General features: G+C 40.6%; 1 protein-coding gene across 5 annotated transcripts in view; it reads right to left on the reverse strand.

Annotated features, from left to right (window-relative positions):
- Window positions 1–23,743, reverse strand: part of PLAGL1 (PLAG1 like zinc finger 1) — a 50,425-nt gene that overhangs the window by 6,810 nt on the left and 19,872 nt on the right. The window contains exons 2-6 of one of the 5 annotated variants that reach the window (XM_017825897.1): window positions 23,569–23,611; window positions 8,357–8,512; window positions 7,207–7,319; window positions 4,823–4,972; window positions 1,228–1,347 (exon numbers count right to left, since the gene is read on the reverse strand). In XM_017825897.1, the coding sequence (XP_017681386.1) occupies window positions 1,228–1,347; window positions 4,823–4,972; window positions 7,207–7,319; window positions 8,357–8,512; window positions 23,569–23,587 (558 nt within the window). In that variant the 5' untranslated portion in view covers window positions 23,588–23,611. Of the gene's footprint in view, window positions 1–1,227; window positions 1,348–4,822; window positions 4,973–7,206; window positions 7,320–8,356; window positions 8,513–12,337; window positions 12,488–12,882; window positions 13,000–20,373; window positions 20,441–23,568; window positions 23,612–23,743 lie in introns of those variants that run through there. The other 4 variants (XM_017825900.1, XM_017825899.1, XM_017825898.1 and 1 more) reach the window with 4 other exon arrangements.

Here is a 23,743-nt window from a genome sequence, read left to right on the forward strand (position 1 = left end):
TACTTATAAAAGAAGCTGAAAATTGTACTTTAGACTGACATAATTTATCTGCTATTGCAACCTCACAAAAATGTCTGATTTTCTGCACACTAATGTAGTTTAGTCATACAGGATTTCCCTGTGTTTTGGACGGACTCCATGCTTTACCAGACAGCAATGGTCAATGTCTCCAGGAGAGGCTTCCTCACTTACCTTGACATTTGGCATTAGATTTTCATTAACCGAATAAGAAACATTTTGGTTTTAGGGATCTATTCTGAATTAGAGGTATTAAATTATTTCTGGGTTTTGGGGTTTTTTTATACAGTATATTATTTGGAAGTATTATTTCTGTGGAAATAAGAGCTCTATTGGATTCAGTTGAATTCACTTTAAATACTGACATTATAAAATTTCTAATGAAAAACAAATACAAAAAAACTCCGATTGCTGATGAAATGTACTTCCAATTAATACATGACAATGTACTTCCTCAGCTGTGTCTACCTTTTATGTAAGCTTCTCATAAACTGACTTTACTTTCCCTTGCTCCTGGGCTAGCTTGCTCTGGAGAGCATGGTAAGGCTGTGTCCACTCCATCTTTATTTCCAGACTGAGCCCTCCTCTCTGTTACTTGTCTCTGATGCTGTGGCTCTCTCACACCTTCCTTTGGGACACACTCTGAAGGCCTCATATGCCTTCTTGAAGAATGAATTCCCAGTTCATTTGTATTCCCTCTTTCACATTTCCTTCTAGCTTGAGTATCAATTTTCACAGCCACGTTTTCAACACTTAACAAGTTTTTCCTATCAGTTTAAGGACTTCTGCTATCAGAGGGGAAGGTATTGGGATTAGAAGAGAAGGGCTGTTGCACAGGAAAGACTGAAATAATCAGTGGATAATACAACCAGTTGGTCAGAGCATAACAAGGGGAAATGGTGAAAGAAGTCTGAGGCTGGACTGCTTGGTTATGCATGAATTAGTGCCAGTGTTTAGTCTTCCCAATACATCGAGCGGTGCCTCTTATTTCTGACTACATCTAATGACTCCATTGGATTACAAACATAGGAGAGGAAGAGCAGCCTTTCTCAGTAGTTGTTTGGTCAAAACTGCCCTTGGCTTTGTGTTAGCCAACTACTCTATAGTCTAACCTTGCATGACCAGAGTTACATAAACAGAGAAAGCACGTAAATAAACTATAATTTACTATGTATAGTGATGGCCTGAATGCAGATTAGGGGTACTTACTGCTACTGGAGGCAAAGGACAGACATCTGATTCTTCTTTAATGAAGACTGCGGAAGCTTCCATAAACTTGGCGTAATCGGCAGCATACCATACTTTCAGTTCGGTGTGGGGTTCAATTGGCTGTGAATGGAAAAAATATAGCACATATTTACTTGTGCCTATTTTCCTAAACCAAATAATATGGAAGATTGGAGGGGCTGGGGTGTGCCAGTTGTTGTCCTTACCCAAACTGCACTCTTTGACTCTGTCTAAATTATTGCTAACTTAGTTTCAAGATTCAAGCACTTTTTGAGCATTATTACCCACTAGGGCTTAACACTTTCTGTTCCTAAAAGCAGAACTGTGCAGAGATTTGGGGGGTAGGGGCAATAGCAGGAGGGATGCCTCAATCCTCATGACCTTTGCTCAGTGAGATGTATTTGTCTGTGATGTTCAGATACCCAGCAGTCTTTCCAAGCAATATCCCATGCCCATTCCTTGATGTCTGGAAGCCCACTGGACACAACACTTAACTGCAGGGTACAGACAAAGGAAAAACCCATCATGAACGCACAACAGCTTGGATGCCAAGCTGGATATGTCACACTGAGCATGGGTGCAGAGCTGATCAATATGTGGACTGCCACTCAAATTGGCATGTTTCCATGTGCTGGCTCTGATGTGTCAGGCTCACTAAGTGTGTGCTTTATTGTAACTCTCCCCTCCTTCCACTGAAGCCTTCCCCCAACAGGATTAAGGGAGCCCATAATCTGCAGTCTCCCATCCAGTCATGCTTGCCCAAATCTTTCCTTGGACTGGACTATGACCTCTTCTGACAAATACTTTCAGTCAATAGAACAGCAAATAAAAGAGAGGAGTGATTACACTCACTGGCTAAAGATCTGTCAGTTCTTTAAAAGCAAAGGAGAAAACTAAACTTTGGGGTCATGATTTATATGACTCCCTGACCCTGTACACAATTTTCTTCATCTATAATAAAACCCAACACTGCTGCTACAGGGGTAGAGCCAAACTGCACTGTAGTTTGTAGTTTTATTTTAACTAAGCTAAACTTGTGTCACTGAAAAAAAAACTAGCCCAAGAGGAGAGCAGCTGAGTCTTATTCTACAAAATGTGACATCATAAAATGCACTTATTTTATAACATCAGTGTGGGATAAGCATGGTAAAGACAATTTAGATTGTGAATGCTGACAGGTGAGGGATAATTTTGTGTATAATGTTGAAAACTGAATTTTTGGACTCCCAAGCACAAGCCTGCTTGCTAACTACAGTCAGTATGGGTTGGTTGTGCATTTTGATAACACCTGGCCTAAACAGAAATGGTACATGCTGAATTTTCCACTCAACTAAGGACATGAGGCAGAGCCATCAACTACGAGGCTGATCATGCACTGTGCTCCTCCACATAGTCTATTTCAATGGAGAAAACCAAGCTGTGGGGAGCTTCAGAGGTAGAAATGTCTGAGGATGTCCTACAACCTTGGCCAGTGACACCTGAGACTGGTACCCACAAACAACTGCGCAGTATGACACTGTCATGACCTTCCACCCAAAATTACAGGACCAGCAACTATCTTCCCTGAGGGAAGTTGAGACCTGGTCAATGTGACTTTGGAGGGCAAGTGCATCAGTGTGTGAAATTGTCAAGTAAGGTAAGAGCTCTAATCTCAGTAAAACTGACATTAAACATCAGTATCCAAATCCACTCCAAGTTGCCTTTTATTCTGTGCCATCTGTGAGAATAAAAGAAAACTACTACAGTGCCCATGTGAAACTATCCTGGGATCAAACAACAACCATGGATGACTCTTACTTTCTCACAATGTATACCTTTTAAAAGTAGAGGCTGCAGCCATTAGGTCAACAAGGCAGCTAATGGTACTGTTAGTATGTCACTTACATGTATGCTTTAGTAGTTATAGTTTCATGTCACCAAAATCCTATTTTTTTTTTGTAAAAACAGTAGAGAAAGGAGCCGATCCTGTCCCCAACTTAACATACTTCATTAAAAATATCTTGAGAAAATATCTTCATAGTCAGACCTAAGGGAGGCTAAAAGCATGACAAGAAGGGTGTGCCTAAGTGTAGTACAAGGCTACTGCTTTCACTGACCAGGACAAAATCTGCAGGATGACACAGTACCGTGAATGATACTGGGATTCAGGAGAAATAAAACCCAAGTCATGCCCTATGATACACAGCACAGTAAAGGTTCTAAGACACATGCCTAACCTTAAGATACTCTTTGTGTGAGTATATAGGATACAACTCTCCATTAATGCCAATAAGCAGGGTTCTGCTGAAGTCAGCAGAGAGCTGGTTCAATAGTACTTAAATTATACTGGAAATTGTAAGTTACCAGTTCATAACAACTACTTCTCGGAAAAGTTTATGTGTCCCAAATATAGTATTAGTAATCCTGTCAATCTTATAAGCAATCTTAAAATCATATTGAAATCTCAAATGGTATGGATTGCATGAGAATCTCAAACACAGCCTAAGTATGTCTCAGAATAGCATATACTGCTTCACATTTTTCTTTTATCCCCCTAACAATTATTTTAATATTAATCAAACCCCAAATATACTTCATACTGTTATAAATTACTTTGAGGGTGTGAAATGTTATCACTATTAACTTATTCTCTCAGCATCACTGTGCAGTAAATATTTTTCCTTAGTGAGCAGGTGGAAAAACAAAAATGGAGAAACAACAGTAAACACTGCTATGGCACAGAAATGTGTGCCAAATGTAATTGAAATGCTGGATTTTAATTTCATAGTAACTTCTTTTGACTAATATCCACTCCTTTTTTTTTTTCCACATTTTAACGTTGTTCACAATGATACACAAGCATTATGTTCAACAGATAGACTTCAGTTTCCCAAGTATGCAAGAAAGTTATTTCTGATTAAAACAAACTTTGCCTGAGAAAGTGGACAAAACAACTAAAAAGACTGTATGTTCCAGTGTCATTTATAAATAGAGACCACTTTGTTCTCTCTCCACAGATAAAGATGCAGTCCAGAATCTCTAACATAAACTGATCATTTCATGGCAACATTGCATGTTGCTAAGTTATTGCTTAGTTATGCAGTTGAGTCTTCAGATTTAATGAGCATGGAAAATAGTACATAAAGATTCTGCTTAACACTCTGTTCCTGAGCACATGGTAATGTGCTCAGAAAACACTACATGTCCAAAACTGTAATAAAGCAAAGGAAATTTGTTTGTTATTTCCAGAATGAACTACTGTCAAATGTAACAAGGCTAGATAATCTTACCATGTACCTATCTGGAACTGAGAAACTTTACTAAATGCAGTTTAAACACCACCATCAGGAATGATTTTTATGTTTCCCTCTGCTCAGTTTCTTCACTACCCACAACAGCAGGTACACACCACCTTTCCTGAAAAACCCCATACACTGCTTGCTTTACAATGGATTAAGTGATATAAAAGGTAGTGTGCAATAAAGATCCAGTTGGCAGAATATAATCAAACTTTCATCTTTAAAAGAGTTGGTCTTTCAGAACCTTTCCTTATACATTTCCATTTGGATGACAGGTGAAGCAATGTCAGTTTAACTACCTTAACTGTTGTGAAGTAAACTTCTCCACAGTGCTGATAAGCCACAAGGGTCTGTTCTTCTTGGTTCCGGGCTAGCCGGACAAACATCATCCAGTTTCCACAGTCTTCATTGGGAGTGTCCAGAAAGTACTTCCCTCCATCTTTCAATACCTGAAACAAAGGGGAAGAATGAGCATGATAAAACCAAGTCCCGCATAGAAGCACATTAGTTTTTTTAACTTGGAGTCACAGGTATCAGTTATTTACCCTGTCTTGCTCATATGTCCTTTGAAATTGTGGCTGTTTTGAAATAGATCACTCCTAAAGAATACTAACTGCAAAAGAAAGTGACGAACGAATACCTGCTGAGCACCCTGCTACTAAAATAACTGTAGGGCTTTGTATGTACTTCCAGTTTATATTTCATCATTTTTATGTTATATAGAGATAATATTATAAGAACTAAGTGCAGGCAGGTAGAAAGATAAGCTTTATGCCTTAATCTACTTCCTGAGTACTTGATAATCTCGAACTTCAGTGCTGCTACATTTTTCATGGAACAATTGTATAACTTGTGTAATAAGTTCAGAGAGGTAACATACAATATAATGGCATTTTAACAGTCTTGTCCTTTTCCCCTTAACAAGCAAAAGTAAATACAAATGAACAACTGTGCCAGAAAGATCTCTTTCTTTTTGCTTTACTTCATTCTTCCCCGATTCCCTTCCAAGAAGATGCCTCTGTGAGGTAAATACTATTGTCTTCCAACAAGACAGTTGCTTTTCTGCAATAGTGTCTCAAACATTGACCAACGAAGCTGCACAACAGATGTGAGCACAGCATGTATCTGTTCTACTAGCCATATAACTGAGTAATTAATTGCAAAAAAAAGTTGCATTTCCATTGCTTCTGGGAACTATTTTATCTAACTGCATCACGTTTCCGATGAAAACACCTGCCTGTTGGACAAGTTTGGTCACATACTCATGCTAGGGAGAAGTCAAGGCAGCTATTGCTGTCATGTAGGAAATCTGGGACTCTAATCTCCTCTTCTGAAGAAACAGTCCATTCATCAGCCAGAGCTGTGCTTATCACTGTATACTTTTAAGCAAACGGTGCTGAGTGATAGAGGATAGGGTGTGGTTTACAATGGCTTGGTGAAGAGGAAGGAACTGGGTGCTTAGCTCATCCATCCATTGTTAGAGAAGTACGTTTTCTGCATTTGTAAGAATTAAAGTGTCTCATAAAAAAACTGAAGAAACTTAGTTATGGAGAAGAGCAAATCCTTTCTGGTGACAATATGCCATGAAAATCGCACAGATTATTCTCCTCGCAGTGTTATTCTCCTCTCACATCATTCCCATGACTTCCATGTGCAAATGAAGTTTACGGCAACTACTGAAGCTATTACTTTTGCTCTCAAACAGAATTATGGAAGTATTTTCTTCACAACACACTGTTTTCTAGCCCTGAGCTTCCGGAGAAAGCTCGTACAAAGACATAAAGCGTGTCACAGGACAGATGCTGCCGGTGTCTCTCTACTGGGCGGTGAGAGGGCCTGATATGAAATACAAACTCTGGAAGAACCGTGACCTGTTGGGAAGTCCTGACAGAGGCTGTGACTTGACCATGGACTCGCTGTATGACAATATGTGTGCTCAGGCATGACCCCATGCAGCAAAATGCAAAGATTGGAACCTAGAGGATTACAATCAGCTATCGCTCCCAAGGAATTCCTGTGGTAAAGGATGTGCACGTCTAAGTTAGGCCAGTCCTGTGAGGCCACTATTTTTGCTGCATAAAGTGTGAACAATAGTGTCATGGTCCATATGAGATGATTAGAATCTGTGTGTGCAGCAACAGATGGTACCAGCACTAAAAAACAATCTGACTACACAAACTGAGTAGTGCACTGTGTGTCAAAGTTTATATATAATACAAACACATTATTAAGAAATGTTTCCCCATCCCTGCACTGTTCCTCCCTACTAAGCAAGTGCCTTAGTGCATATTTCTGCCATCATCTCTAATCCAGTGCACAAACTCAAACCTCCCAGTGGTATGGTGTAAAGCACAAATCCTCTTGTGTTATCTGGGAAGACAGTTCAGTAGCCAGGCTCTGTGAAAAGTTTATTAAGAGCTGTTAGACTGAGAAGTCCAGCATTCTGAAAATGGTAAAACTAGAAAGCAGAAAAGCAAAATTCTAGAAAACACAACACACAGGAACATATTGGTACTTCAGGTTATGCTGTATTGCCTAATAATGTGATTTACATTCATACTTACAGATCAAAAGCACAGTTAATTAACTAGATCAGTTGGCAAATTGACTGACTAAAATACATAAATACACATGAACTGCTAAAGACATATACGCACTTCATAGAATGTCAGTGGGTTTTTACCTGCAGGACTAGCCTGCTCTCATCATAGCAGGTCAGTTTTGTAGACAGTTGACCAACATAAGGACCAAACTGTGTTCTCTTCTGTATTACTTTCTTTGCAAATACACCAAGGACTGTGAACAAAGAGAGACCAATCTAATATTAATATAGACATCACAAACTATTTCCTATACATTTACAGCTGTGAAAATGGAGATAAACAAACAGTGCAGAACACATAGATTTTTCTTCTAGACAAGTAAGCCCTAATGTGAAGAATCTAAAAAGGATGTAAATAGGTACTGATATTTTTTTTTTAAATGGGTACTGCATTGAATGCAAAAGTGCCTAAAGTCCATGACAGGACATTAAACTGAGTATGCAACACAATTGTGTTGCTACTCTTCAATCTACAAACTGATGTTATCATAGTGCTCTCCTTGTTGGCATAATCTGAGAGGTTGTTCTCTCCCGATATGAGTGGAGAGGATCTATAAAAACATAACATTATTCTGCAACATTCATATCAATGGAGTGGCAGAATAGACACCTTGTCATTCTCTTTCTGAAATGCAATCTAGGTAGGACTACTTTTACACAGGTACCTGCAGAAAATTTGTGCACTAAGGACATCTTTTCCTTGTTCAAGTCTGGGCATTTGAATTGCCTTGCCCTCAGAAGGAAGCAACAGTCTTTCCAAAGTATGAACTGAAGATGCTGCAAAATGTAAACTACCCCACTGTGATCTTTTGCATTTGCAGGGGGTGGATGAGTGATATCATTTACCATTTTGTTTCTTTCTTTTTATTGAGTACTCTTTCCTGTTTTACATGCTTGAGGTTAAAAAAAAAGTAATAGTGCATGGCTGTTACTATTAGATACAAATTCAACATTCATTAAACTTGAATTGACTGAACAGAGCTAGCTGGTTGCTCACAGCTAAATGTCACACCAGTTCTGGCTAATGTCCTGCCATCAGTCTGTGCTTCTAAGTTAGTAGAAATCAGTCATAAAAAACAGTAGCTGACTGTGAGCTTTAGCTGTGCCCAGCTGAAAATAAAGCAGTCTTCATACTGCTAATGCCCAATGATTATGCCTCATGAAAACAAGCCAGTGCTAGTAATTTTGCCTCCTCTTTCTCAAATGTGGGAAAAAGAGCTAAAATACTTACTCTGCTGGTTTCCAGCTCGCAGCTCCAACACTCGCAAAGTGAGGTAGTGAGGTAGGGTGAGACGGGCTCGGCTGGGAATAACCCTATCTTTAGCCCTGATGAGTGGTCCGTGGAGTTTGCATTCTCCTACAAGGCTTCTACCACAATCCTCACACCCTACAAATCCAGAAAAGGGAACCTGTTACTAAAAATGGCATACTACTTTCAAATTTAATCTCCTCTAATTTTGTCACCTTGAGAACACATCTGGAATTACTAATGCTTTTCTTCACACCAGTGTTCTATATAAATTAGTGAAAAGATTATCTGCAAGAACTGAATTAGGAAGGTTTGAAATAACACCTCCAGTCTGTGCATTCTCGTGTGCAAATTGCTGGGTCCTGACCTCCAAAGATTTATACATGTGTTCAATTGGAGATGTCACAAACTGTGCCTCTGAAGACTGAGACGGCAGCAAAACTGGAGCTCATTGTGTGCTCACCTATAAATCAAGGTGCATACATGAAATGCACCAGAAATGAGAAGGACAAAGCTGTTAGTAACAACATGGCAAAGTTAGTCCCTTCCAACCGTACCCATTCTGTGACTATGTAATCCTGTAATTTGCAGAGATCCAAGGAATTCAAGGAAGACTTTGTGTCTGCTGCACAGACCATTCTCAGTAGAAGACAAGACCCACAGTGTACCATGAAAAATAAGTATGATGGGTCTTACAGTCACAACTCAGTTGACAATCGCACAAGGGCAGCCTTCTTGCAGGCCTCGCTGCCTATGGGAGTAAGGAAAAGGGGCACACCACATCTCCCAGTTGCTGGTTCCAATAATGACATCTGCAGGCTGAACACATGTACCATCCAGAGAAGTCATTAAAGAAAAATACATGTCTGCAAACTGACTTTCCCCCAGCACAGTGAGATATTTTTGGTTCAGTGCAGCTCAAACTGGTTGCCAGGGAAACTCATACTGAGCAGCGACACAACTGAGCAATGAGACTTTCCAGCAGAAGGTCATCTTGGCACTGCTGTCACGCAGGGCGATGGGAAAAAGGGGACTTCTTGCACAAAACATTTTTATAGACAGCAGAAACCAACCCAGTAAGCCAACAGTGCTTTATGACTGAGTTAAAAGGAAAAGCTGGTATTGGTCATCCATGACTACCTCATTTTGTTTTCCTTATGAAAACTCTGCTGAGCAAGTCTATTCAGTAAGCAACAATACAGAGCAGAGGAGGGGAGCCAGCACAGTCAAGAGAGTCCAAGGGAGCCACAGGACACTGTAGCAGAGACTTGGGCAGAAGAGGTGAGGCTTCACCACAGAGAGGGGCTTGTAACCAAGGAGAGGTCAAGAGAAGCATAGAAAGCTCAGGAGACTTTGCCTGGTGAGACATCGGAGATGTCTTTGAGAAAGGACACTAGCACCATAAATGCCATTACATATTAAGGGTAGCTCAAAAAGGTTTTTGTTTGTAAACAGATGTAGGCACTTGACTAAATTACACACCTTGACAGTCTAGTCCAAAATCTCCCAAATAAGCTGGAAGTGTTCCTAGCCAGTTCTTTGGGCGCTCCATCAATTTTAAATGAGGAGGTAGACCTGTGTGTTCGTCAGGCTGCAGGCACTACAGTAGTCTGTATTTTTCAGTAATTTGGGGACCGTGAAAGTTTTCTTTTGCCATGGCTCCCAGGCTGCACGCCTGCACTATGAGTAGCTGAAATACATTACTGTTTTTGCAAGTGCTACAGATAAAGAACATGCCCCTCTACAGCCCTCACTTAAAATGCACAAAAAACAACAATACAGCTGCAAAGCATATTTTTCTTGTTATACACTGGTTTGTGTGCTTGAAAGTCCTTTACAGCTAGGCTGCAAGAAAAAACAATTTCCTTGGTGATTTAACTTAATTGGCTTTTAAATAGATTCCAGAAGTCACCCTTCGGAGGACAACAAAATCAGGAGGGTTTCCTGAGCTTACCTAGAATAATAGTAACTTTGTCTCAAGTCAAACAGCTCCTGCTTGGAGAGTCATTGTATGCAAACTGCCAAAACACATTACCAAAAGCAAAACGGAGACAAAGAACTGCTGTTAGAGGAAGGATGTGTCTAATCGTAAAGTACACGACCTTATCAATCCATGCCATACCTCTGTGATTCATCACTACCAAGCTCCTGAGCAAACCTCTCAGCCTCCCCGGGGCAGTGCCCACCGCAGAGGCCCCAGGGTGGGCAGCTCACAGGTAGGCGGGAAAAGGAAAGCTGGGGGGGGGGAAGGGTATTCTTTGAATCGGCCTCCAAACTCAGCAGTAATTCATTAGCTAACCCCCTTAGTCCTCCAGATCCAAGACATAAGGTCTGAAATGATTCACACAGGTGGGTACTGGGGAGGCACTCCTCTAAAATCAGGGACTGCTTTGCATCAGAAGAGGTGTTGAGCATGCCACTGAGCTTAGCAGCCCCACAGATGGCTCCTCAGGTAGCACACCTAAGCAGCATGACAAAGCCCTGAATGAAATTAGCTGCGGAGCTGGAAGTGCTTTTAAGCACCTTGGGACCTGGCATAGCTGCACGCCGCCTTGAAATATCCAGAGCTGCCCAAGGCTTGTTCTAAGATTTTCTATGTTTTTTTTTTTTTTACATGGGACCTGAAGATAACTAGATTACTTAAGTTATTTAAGAGGCATACTGGTATTACATTCACTGCACAGTATTTTTGACTCCACACCAACATGTTAGTACCCTGACTCAGAAGTTATTGCGCTCTAAAAATTGCCAGGTGTACCAGAACCACAGGACTGGAGCACTGCAAACAGAATAACTTCAGGGACTACCCTGGGGAACAGGGATCTTTGTAATTTCTCTCCCCAAAACTAACAGTGCAAAATGGTCAAGTTCACAATCTTCCTCAGAGATAACTACAGATCAAGTCATGATCCTTTGTATATCAGTGCTAAATTACTGATGCCATTGGTGAAGGAATGTATATATAGCTGCAGCACAGCACTGGTTGCAAAGCTTACACAGATTTTATACCCCTTTTTACCCTGGCTAATTAAGTAAACTGCATTTTTTCAACAACAGCCTCAGAACTCACTCTGTTTTGAAATATCGAGCATCCAGCCACGGAAGCAACACACACTTTGTTGTATTAGCACTAGAAATGAAATACACTTGGTTAGAAAAATCATTTTCTGTGAAGAAGATTTCTTCTGCTTTTTGTTGGGACTTTAGTACCTCAATGCTTTTGCAGTTTCCTTGCTCCCTTAAACTGTATTTACACAAACAAAATTAATGGGCTCGAGGTCATGTGCAAGCATGCAAGAAAAAGTAAAACTGCCACCATTCCTCTGCTTTGCTGTGATTTAGATGAGTAGGGAACAAAAAGAAATAAATGAGATTCACAGGAGTTACAAGCTGTTAAAAAACAGATCATGTCATTTACTATACCTTTAGAACAACAGTGCAATATTGTCCCCTAGAGAGTATTTCTTCTTTCTCTGTCTTTGCAGTGATTCTGAAAAACTTCCAAATCATGCTTTTTTATCTATCTAGAGATACAACCACACAAGCTAACAAATCTTGTAGCTGTTAAGATTTTTACTTTGCTGAACTTCACTGCAGCAGGGGGAGACAGGCATACAGAAGAGCCTGGCACGGGTGCAGGTGCAGACTCTGACCAGGTTGCGGGTGTGCAACCACCACCTTAATCACAAGGACAAGATGCTCACCCCCTACAAACTGCCTCTGGAGGGGCTAACAGAAGGGCATATCTGTACACCCCAAGCCTGGTATCCCTGTGCCTGAATCTGCTCCCACTTCTCCCAGCTATTGAGAGGCATGGTTGGCAGCAGCCACGGCTTTCCCTGGCTCTTTGGGTCATCAGAAAAGTGAGACCCACTGCCTGCAGGATGCACTCCGACCACATGAGCTGACCGAATGGTGGTAACCATGTTCCCAAGGAGGTGAATGGGCTGCGAATTGGCTCACCTGTACCGTCCTCACCATGCTGGTTCTTCCCCCCAGTCCAGGTCTAGGTGACAGTTCTCCTTTGCTTCGGACTATACAGCCTGGCAGCCTCAGTGACCAGCCTGCCTTGCCCTCCAGACGGCTCTGGGGCCAGCCACGCTGCACAGGGACAAGCTCCCGCAGCCAACAGTAGCCAAGCTGGCACAGTAGCTTGGGCAAGCTGGACTTGAGCACAGTCAACAAACTGGTTTCCAAAACAGCAGCACTGTCGAGTACTGTGCCACCCCCACAGGCACAAGCCCGGCCTCGGGGAGAGCTCATTAGCGTGGGCAAGGAGCCACAGGCTGCGGTTACACAGAGTCTGCTGCAGAGATAACAGGAGCTATACATAACCATACTAGGAACTACAATCACTGTCATGATAGCTCAGACATGCCACCAGCTCCTTAACCAATCAGCAGCAGAACATCACTTTTTAAAACCAGTTTGCTAAAAATTAGATGCCTATCAGGACGTCCTTCCTGCATTTTCTCCAACCTCTATTTTTAAGAGAGACTTTACAGTACCTGAACACTTCAGTGGCCCACAAGACGCCTGCGGTACAATTATGTTCCCTGTGAAGGCAGAGGTAAATCATTCCTTCTAGAACGTCCACTTTGAGCAAGAAACGATCGGCGTCTGAGCAGCACTTGACATTTGCTGTGCTGTTTTGCAGCATTAGAATTAGCTCCCATGAGCAGAGGGAGCAAAGATCAGTGTACATAACAGTCCAAATCCTAGACTAATTACAATCATAAGATTTGCATAGCAAACAACAGTAATTTATCACAGAGTAAAACTGTACTGCTCCATTAGCCTTGTTCAGCTTTCACATAGAGGAACGCTGCAAAAATACCATCTGGATGTTTTCTGTCCAAGATGCTTTGCACATACCAGTCTTGGTTCTTCTTACTCAGAGGTATGTGAGGTGGTGCATGAGGGTTTCCTGCCCTACGGTTTGTTCTGCAGCACTCTGTGCTGGAAAAGCTTAAAAGCCTTGTTCTACAGTATAATTTATTTAGCAAAAAAGTCAAAGTACTCAATTAGCAAATAGTTAATCACAAGTTATTTTCCCATTATTGTGGGCCACTGACACAATTCCCACTGTAAAGAAATGTTTATGAAAGAAGCCTTATGTGTCCTAAGTTTGATGTGCAAAATGAAGCTCTTAATTAATAATTTATCCTATTTATATTAAAGTAAAATAGAACTTGCTATAACTACCATAATGAAGAATGTCATGCTAAATTTTCTACTGACTAATCTTCACTTTTTAACTATAATAACTGATCCCCAATCCAGCATCAAAATAGGTAAACATTTCTTCAATGTCTACTTTTCACATCTATGTCATACATCAAAACCTTGCATTAACAGAGAGGTACGACTGCTCAGCTCTGCATGAAAAAAAAGAAAAAAAATAAATCAAGAAACCACACTCCAGGCTGACTTTGCAATCACAATTGCTCACCCGAGCAAAGACTGAAAACTTGCACTTTTGTGCTTGACACAGTGGGAAGTGGGTACTACATTTTCCATAACCCTGCACCCAAAACAACTCCACCTGCAAAAAGAAGGGGGGGGGGGAAAGAGATTTTCTCTTACGTGCTTAAGAGGGAAACTTTATAGATTTCAAGCAGTGAGTTCCCACGCCTTTGACACACGAAGACCATGAAGCCTCGCAGTCTGCCTGGTGGCACCAGCAGGGACACTGTGGATATGCTGCTAGGGCAGTATCAGCTCCTTACCAAGGCCTTGTGCTGGTCACTGCCATGCCCAGGCTTTCTGGTGAGTGGACAGGAGCTCCTGAGATGCAGATGGAAGGGGAGGAGGAGTCCTGCTCCTGTGCAGGAGTGAGCAGCACCCTGTACGTAAATGCCTACACCCATTGGGGCCCCCTCTCCCCGGGAAGGAGAATAGTAGGTGGTTTGCAAACATCCCAGAAATCATTCTTAACATTAAACATATTCATGGGAACATGACCTCATGCTCCTAAAATGTAAAACTTTAAAAATGAGTTACTATATTTGGAGACAGAAACAGAGAAAGAGAACAGCAAACATGCCTTACTGCCACCCCACCCCATACATTCAGTCAGGCTGGCAGGTCGAGCTAATTCCCTAAAATGGGGACCCAGCACTGCAGGTGAACCCAGCCCTCAGGCATCCTGACCCAGCCACTGATCTGCAGTGACGCTTTCCCTCATCTCACCTCCAACCTCCCCGTGCCTCTGTTTTTGTTCCCCAGAAGAATGAAGATTCAGAGGGAGGGCACATCCCTGGGTTTCCAGCAGTGGAAGATCATCTGTCAAGGCATCTGCTTCTTCCTTACAGCAGTACGATCTTGACAGCACAGCTGTTCTTATGGAAGAATGCCTCTAAGAAGGGAGGCTCAGCTCTTATCTGACTATAAAGAAACCTTCTAACACAAAGCACAAATGCATTTTCCTGGCAGACACAAGTTCCAACATGTAAAGTCTTCAGAACTCCAAAACTATTTGTTATACAAACATATAGAAGATAACAACAACTATGATTCATTACTAGTTCCTAATAGGGAGTAATCATGATGACAGTCAAGCACATCTGGGAACAGTTAAGTTTTTGCCTGGTGGCCACGAAGGACTACAACAGGCATAGCCAGAATGAATTTAACCAGTTTCCTACAAAAAGTCAGTTTCACACCAATCCCAATGAGGCTACTGTGCTCCTTCTGTCTAGAAAATCTTAGCAAAACAGTTAGAGAAGCCTCAAGGATCACAGCTGGGCTGTGAAATTTAGCAGTTTCAGCAGGTTCCCGTGAAGCCTGTGCAGGAAAAGCAACTCTGTGCTCTGCTTTATCTTACAAACTTCCCAGCTAGGAGGGAAAAAAGTTACCTCCACTGTTTGAACACCTGAAAGGGCAGTAACTTACAAGTCTTTCCCATAAAATTAGAGAAAAAAACCCTCAAGAAACCCACAACACACAAAAAAAAACCCCAACAAACCAAACAGCGGGGAAAGTATGTAAGTGTGTTTATCATGTTTAACTGTACTGCAGTTTGACCAACTGATTTATCAAAGTTCTTGGTAGGTTCATTCATCTAAAAATGACCTGAGGTCAAAAAATTCATTGATTGATTGAAAGCTAATTTAAAAAATAATCTTTTGCTCGTTATTCTTGGTATAAAATGTACGTGTCACATTTCCAGTACACCACATGGGGTTTGGTTGTTATCAGAACCCATATACATAACCACTACAGTTCAAGTGAAATCACCTCCTGTAGTTTACATTTAATAGCTTCTAATCAGCACAAACAAAGAGACTTCTCTCATTGCTAAATGCTGAACACATTTCAAACAATGAAATTCAAAAATACAGTTGGATTTTTCAGGTTTTTTTTTCCCTTCTCTCCCTCTCCCTCCACTGTCTGAAGTCATATAAAATTAGATCCAGAAACAGGAAAGGAAGTTAACAGCAAATTCGCAGACACAACTACAATATTTTTACGAGAAAGAGCCTCAGTCAGCATAGCGTGGTCCTACAAAATGCCCAGCAAGAGCCTCCTAAGAGCAAAGCCTTCCTGATGCACTCTGCTCATCTCCAGCAGTCGGACCTGGTGCAAGGCTGTGGCTCCTTGGCTGCAACCCCTTCGTCTTGCTTTAGGTCTTCCCTAGCACTGCTCAAACCACGCCGCTTCTGTACTGCAGATAGCAAAACTAAAACCCCCTGTTCACAGAAACACAGCCAGCTATCAAGAGAGTCATATTCAAACTGCTTATAATCACCCTGGGGCTCCTGAGCCATGTATTGTACTCCCTAATCTACATCTCCCACAGCACAGGTTCGACCTACCACAGCTGAAGAGGCTTTCATTGGTCACAAGCAAAGAGGCCTTTTGGGGAGATTTTTGACAGGCTGGTTGATTTATTTTAGTGTCAGACCTTTTAGTGGAGAATGTAAATGCTATCGCGGCAATTTAACACAGACACCAGAATTTTCCATCTTTTTACTAGCAGGAAAAAAACCCAGGCACATATGTCTTCCTATATGTATGTATGTATGTATAAATACACATGTACGCAGCCACACACACACACACACACTATATCAAGTGCATTAATACAGTTGACAGTTTTATTGATGGCAGGTCAACACCATGGTTTCAATTCTGATAAATAAAGTGCAGCAATTGTAATGACTAAAGCTTAGTATTAATTAGTTGAAATATTTCCAACCCTTGCAACATTCCCTTAAAAGGGAACCTTAGACTGGGTCTCTCTCTCCATCACTGAACTTGGTTGTTACTGCCCACCAAGTCCAGATGCTGTGTGGAGGAGACTGGTGGAAGGCCTGGTGACAAAAGCTACCTCTCCTTAGGAAACCGGTTCAAATCGATTCTTGATTTTCCATGGATGACACAACTTTCAACATAGACTTGCGGGAACTTTCCCAGCAAAGATACTAGCAGCTGAGATATATTTCCAGCTGTTTACTAAAAGAAAGAACCAGGCAGGTAGACACGCTTTGGAGATGGAAATATGATATGAGTTTAGTGTAGGATGCAACAAGGAAGCCTGGCATGACAGACCGAAGAGATATTGTACTCATCCCATGGCTGGAGAACTTGAAGTCTTTAGAGGCAGTTATAACATGAACCAAGCCACAGCTACCGGGAATAAAAGTGCAGTGCAAAAATGATGTGACCCACTTCTGTAGGTATTAGTCTGTGCACTTAGCTCTACTGATGTGCAAGTAGCCACATTATGAAAGAAGGAAGTCCATGGGGAGAAGTGAATACATGGACACATAAAACTGGCTGGAGCTGTGACCCTGGGGTCTGTCCTGAAAGAATACTCCAATGTATATTACATTCAGTGGAAACTATGCCTGAATAAAACTGGAAAATCAGTTAACTTTCTCAGTGAACCACCCAAACTTCCTACTGATATTCCAACTCATCCAAGAGAAAAAAATTATTTTTTTTTACTAATGAACCCTAACGTATATATTTAAAATACTGAAATGAAGGAATCTTCTTTTAAAAGCATTGGCTTTTGTAAATGAAAGGTCATTAACAGCTTGGCAGAACAGCTTTAGCTCTTATTACGCATCCGCTTCATAACAGAAGATACTGCCAACAACTTCTGTTATTCCCTGCCTCATTTCCAACACGAAAAGCATGCCTGATTCCCAGTTCCTCTGGGAAAAAAAATGACCCTGTTAAATTATTCTCCTCTTTTAAGGCGTGATTTCTTAAAAAAAAAAAAAATAGGCATTGGGAAGCTCTGCTGCTGAAAAGACACAAAAATGTATTTCTGTGAAAAAATACGCATGCAAATGTCGTATCTACATTTCCATTTACTTGTTTTCTTTTTCCTAAGATGTAACATTTATTTGTAATTTTTCTACACTAAAGACTGTTAATGGGAACCACAAGATGATTACCTAATGTCTTGACTGATACTGTACTAAAGAAATTAGGTCCACCTGAGCTTCTTTAACAGATTGACTAAGAAAGGATAACAAAATTGGCAGCAACAGAGTAGGCAGCAATACAGCACATTTTCCTTACAATGACTATTCTCCTCAGGCATAAGGACAACTTTCACTCTGCTTTCTAAGAGTAATATAGAAATGCAGAAATACAAAGAACATGATTATAGATTATTATAGAAGAACTACATGAGAGTTGCAAAAATTTGTGGGTTTAGAAAAAATCACAGACTTTTTCCTACAGATGAAGCTTTCTAAACTCAGATTATAAATATCTCCATAAAGCCCTATTTATTCTACTGCTGACAGTCATCTCAGTTTGAGATCAAATAAAATTCAAACACTTTTCCTATATTTTTGATTAATTTATAGTTTCTTTTAATTATTTCCAAAAGTCACACACACAAAAGTAACAGTAGTCTCTATTGCTAGAATCTAAGAAGCAATCTTGCAATGCAAAACTGCAAGGAATTTGTTCCTGTTTTCATACCTTCCTAGCTCAAAGAACAAGATCAAAGGATGGTAAATGCATCACCTTGGGGGACATGCACCCTTCCTCAGATATGTATATGTGTAACTCCAGTCATTTAGCGTATATATTTAGTTTGAGCTGTGTATGATTACACATCCTATGCTGTACTTGGTATATTTTGCTCTGTTGGTTGGAAATCAAGTATTTTATACTTCTTCCACTTCAACATTGCCAATAGGTTACAACAATATTAATATTTTGTAAAGATCCTTCAAGTTAGAAGAGGCAAATGGAAAACTGTGATAACAGAACATCCTTATGCACCTCCCCACACATCTGGCTAACCACCTTCCAGTCCAGTAAATTAAACATAACACACTCTGCCTTGTCTTATCGCCCAAGTAACAGAGAACAAATGCCACTTTCCGTGTCACATATGAATCATCTACTTTCTTTTCCATTATACCAACTAAAAAAGCCCAAATCAACTGAGCTTTCCACAACCGTAATTCTTTTCTATTTGCACCATTAAAAGTACCCAGAAACCCTCCCCAGTCAACATTTTCATAACATATCTAGATTACAGCATTAAAAGAACCTACAAACGTATCTCCTGTGCAACTTAAATTTTAACTTTAAATTAGTTTTAAATTTTAATGGCTTCCAATGCCTATCATGCATAAATACACTTAAGTGAGGTCTAAAAACAGTCTTGATCCATTTGGATAACAATAGTGTCAACAGAGCCCACAAACATCGTATCTGCCTGCTTGAGTTCAGTGTTTCTACATCTTTGTCAGAATTGTAAATGCATTTGCTATTTTTTTGCCTTTCCCTCTAAAAATCTTGGAAACTTAATGGCAAAGCCACAAGCAAACATGTTGATGCTCTACAGTAAAACAATGTGTTTTCATTTTAAGGATCACAAAGTAATCTAAAGAAAGCATGTTTGCATATGGAGCCCAAACTCTTCCAAGAAAAACAGGTAAGTTATCTGCTGGGAGAAGAGCAAAATGAGACAAAACCTAGTAAGATTACTAGCTCAAAATCACTCAAAGAAAAAATGCCAGACTGAGGAACACAAACTATTCCAACAGACCATGAAACTTCCCAAGCACTTCCCCTGAAATGAGGGGACTACTCAAGAGTTTTCAAATTACTGCACACATGCACAGACACTTTAAATCAGGTTTGCAACATAAACACAGCAATTCCTACTGCCATGTAAGAACAAGGCAGCGTGATGGCAATTATTCTGTTCAGAGCTTGCCCTTACACTTAAACTAACAAAGGAAGAAATAACATTACCTAATTTTTTTTCCTGCAATCATAAGTGGGCCACATCTGGAAGTTGTAGCTGCATGAGCCCAGAAATCTTTTTCTTCAGTCACCACAGAAACTAATATAGGAACTCCAGTGATTTGTTCTCTTTTTTTCAGTAAAAAATTTACATATGAATTACACACCAAATTCCTTCAGTCTAATAAACTGTTCTGAACTTGCATGAAGAAAATACTGCTTCTTCGTTATCATCCTCCTCTTGCTACTCTTTGCTGTCTTTTCAAAAAAATTGTACATCTAAAGCCAGCAGCAAGCATAGTGGTAAGTCTATCTCTTGCCTTGATTCCATGCATGGAAACGGAGGTTTGGAAATATATCCTTACATTTCAAAGGATTTGATTCTTAGATTTCCTGCCAGACAGGCCTGCTTATTAGTCCCTGCCTTGTGTGTAAGTATTAACACAGCAATCAGTCAAGAAATCATCTGATGCCACTGGGTTGATTCTCAAAGGCATAAAAAAATTGCATATAATAGCCCACATAAATTACTGATGCTCAGGACCTGACTGGAAGACCAAAATACTGAATTATTTTCTATTATTTTTCATATTCATTAATTACCATTAGATAAAGAACAAATGAACACATATAGAGGCTAGAAACAGCATATGAGTCTCTTAGGTGTTTCCCGTGACACAATACAATTCAAATATTGTTTTTGCACTTAAGAACAGAAACGCAAACATTTCATAATTTCGCTGTGTATGGGAAATCAAAACAAACCTTACCTTATTTAAAATATCAATTTTAGTAAAAAGTCAGGCTATGCTAGTACAGGGTGGCAGGAACCATGCCATCTTCCTTCAGCAGATTTTTCCAAATGCCCCTCTGTTCAACTAAGTCTAACTCCACTCTGTTTTGTTTCCCCAGGAGGACCCATTCAGGACCATGTGCTCCTTTTCAGCTGTCAATAAACAGAAGCGGTGAATTCCCCAGTGCTTCACAAAGCTAGTTAGGCATAGCCATTCATTTCTTTGGGAAAACAGGGCATTGATTTCAGCAAATTCCCAGGGAGCAGCTACAACAAAGAGATCAAAGATCCACCTCCTTTCCTGCCTGGCTTTGGCTGGCTGGGCTGAGAGGAGCAGCAACAGGTTTCGGAAGAGCAGGCTCAAGCCCCACTGACCACTGCATGCTCCATTCACACCCTTCATCTTCCTACATTCTCGGAACAGCCCCCAGCGCTAACCGTGACAAACCCCTACATTCATACAGCATAATATACTGCACGCTAGTTCATCCAAGGATAAAAAGAAAAACAAGCTCCAAGGGAAGTCCGCTGCTTCCCCAACCAGTCGAGCCTCAGTAGCTGCCAGATTTTCCATAAACTTTTTTTTCTTAGCTTCTCCATCTCAAACAGAGAAACACTTGCTACCTCAAATTTATTGTGGTGAAAGTTCACTGGAATGCTGGCTTTTTAGGTTTATTTCCATGAGCTTGAAGACTTAGCTCCTGGAGTTTGAGGTCTAGTTGCAGCAGCCCTTGTATTGTGCAGCCATGACATTTTCTTTGTGCAATTTGCCCTAGACTGCAGTGTTTTTTTCCCTAGGAAACTAAGGGGGTTTGTTCTGGTTTGGTTAGATTTTTACTTTTTAATTATACATCTTGTCTTCATTAATGTGACCTGGAACAAGATTTTTAATGCTAGAATTTGACCTTGTATTGAACCAAGCATCAGTAAAAGATGATGCTGTGGACAAGCTTAAGGACTGGTGGTTAGGCTACATGTCTACTACTAAACAGTAAGAGACAGAGACCGGTTCTTATGGTGCGGAGACCACTTGGCATCAGCTCCACATGTCTAAATGCTCCTCAACTCCTTATCTGTTCCCCAACAAACAGTTTGGTTATATCCAAATTCCTTACCTGGAACACAGTCTAGTAGATATTATCCCCAAAACACACCATAGTGTTGCTTGCTACTATAGGGCAGTACTGAGCTCATGGTCTGGCTCTGAAATATTTATTTATATAAATACAGACATAAAGATCTAGAGTCACTTCGCATCTGTACAGATCTGCTGTTTTATTCTTTAGCATTCTCTTGTGCACTGACATTTTACCAAGGTACTGCTTGGCTGTCACAAGTCCCACATGGCCACGTACTCCCACCAGCTGGAACTTGTAAAGGCCCCTCAGCACTGGTACTGCCTCAGGGCCATTCACACATGTCCAAGTGAGAAGACAAATGTCTATCCCATTAGCATGACTGAGTATCACAGGACTTGGCACAGTGTGAGCAGTACAATACTGAGAAGACCAGGGACAGGTGGTAGGGATGACTGACCATTGCACAGAAGATAGCTGAGGACACCAAGAAATAAAGAACCGCAAAATTATCAAAGTTGCAAGAGACCTGTGAAGATCAACTAGACCAGCCTCTTGTTGAAAGCAGGCCCTTAAATAGCATTACCCAGGGCCTTGTCAAGCCGTATCTTGAATATGTCCAGTGAGGGACACTCCACCACTTCCCTGGGCAGCCTATTTGAGTGTTTAATCAATCCCATAGTGAAAATGCTCCGTGCATCCACAAGCATCTCCCCTGAAGCAATTTGTGACCATCACCTCTTGTCCTGTCAGTGCATACTTGGGGAAAGAGTTCTTCCAACTCCTTTTCCATAACCACCATTTCGTACTGGAAGACTAGTACTATGACTAGATTCCCTTGAACCTTCTCTTCTTTGAGCTGAACACATCCAGCTCCTTCAACCTCTACTCAGGTGACAACTTCTCTAACCCGCTGATCATCAGGAGAAACATGAAAGAGGTACTGAGCTGAAAAAAGAAAAATGAAACTGATAGGGCATAAAATTGCTATAACAGACAAACCAGCTTAAACATGTTAGCACAGTTGAGGAGTCTTGACCCCAACTACTGTGTAGTCACCCTTCCCTCTCTCCATTCTTTAACTTTTCACTCCTGACAGCAGTTCTGCCTGTTGTATACAATACAGTCAGGCATATCGCATTCCTATTTTAGAGTTCTCCCTGTATCTAAATGGCATTTAAGCATGCCCCAAAATTGCCAGTTCGCACTTGAAGCTCAAAAAATGCACAAATAACTTCATCTTGAAGTACAGATATAACCCCCAGAGATAACTGCTGCCACTCAGCCACTGATGGCTTTATATTTATTAACAGAATACAATTATTAATGAAAAAAAATATTGTTTTCTTTGTTCCTCTGGGGAAATATTAAGAAACAATAAAACGGGTTTCTGAAATTCCCCTCTTACACTGCACAGTGTGCAGCTGGGCAGCCCTTGGAAGCAATGATAAAAAATGGCAGCTGAGGCACTGGAGGGACTCCAAAAGAAAGCATGTAGATCAGATCAATAAGCATAGAAAATGTACTTAATGCTTCGGATAGCTTAAGCTGGAGTGAGAGAGCGTGAGTATCGAGGAAACGTGGGCAGCAGTCTTTTGTGGTAGTTACGACAGCATAGTATAAGGATATGTCATTTGTATATTCCTTTCTGTTAAAAAGAAGGATGGATAATAGTGATGAGGCATGAGATTTGGATACGACTGGGATAATGATGCATTGGAAACACAGGAGTTAAATTCACAAAATGATTTAAAAACCCCGAGCACATCACTCTGTAGTAATCTGGGATGGTATTTGTGCCAAAGATAGATAAAACATTTTAGACAGAATTGTAATTTTAAGTCTCAATGAACCAGTCTGTTCTTATACTTGGGCCAGATTTTTACAATTTTACTCATATTAAGTCATGCTTTACTCCAAGAATAATCCTGTTGATTATAATGGTAATATTGTTCGACAGATGTCTCAGAAGAAACACAAATGTAAAAGCAGACTTTATACTTCAGATAAAAGACATCAATCATGAGTACATCTGGGAATCTGATAAAAACATATGGTGCAAAAAAATCACTGTGAGATAATGGAAATGTACTTACAGAGCAGGTCTGTTGACATGTTTACAGATCAGGCAAAGGAAACCTACGAAAAATAAATGAAAAAAGAATTATCAGTTTTCTGACCTAGCACTATTCATGTTTATATCTCATGCTAGTAATCATATGCATTGTCTTTTAGTTCTTTAGGAAATAAGGAGAATATATATACAGAAAT

The sequence above is a fragment of the Lepidothrix coronata genome, unplaced genomic scaffold (genome assembly GCF_001604755.1).
Source record: "Lepidothrix coronata isolate B3197 unplaced genomic scaffold, Lepidothrix_coronata-1.0 Scaffold123, whole genome shotgun sequence".
In the NCBI taxonomy this organism is placed as follows: Eukaryota; Metazoa; Chordata; class Aves; order Passeriformes; family Pipridae; genus Lepidothrix; species Lepidothrix coronata.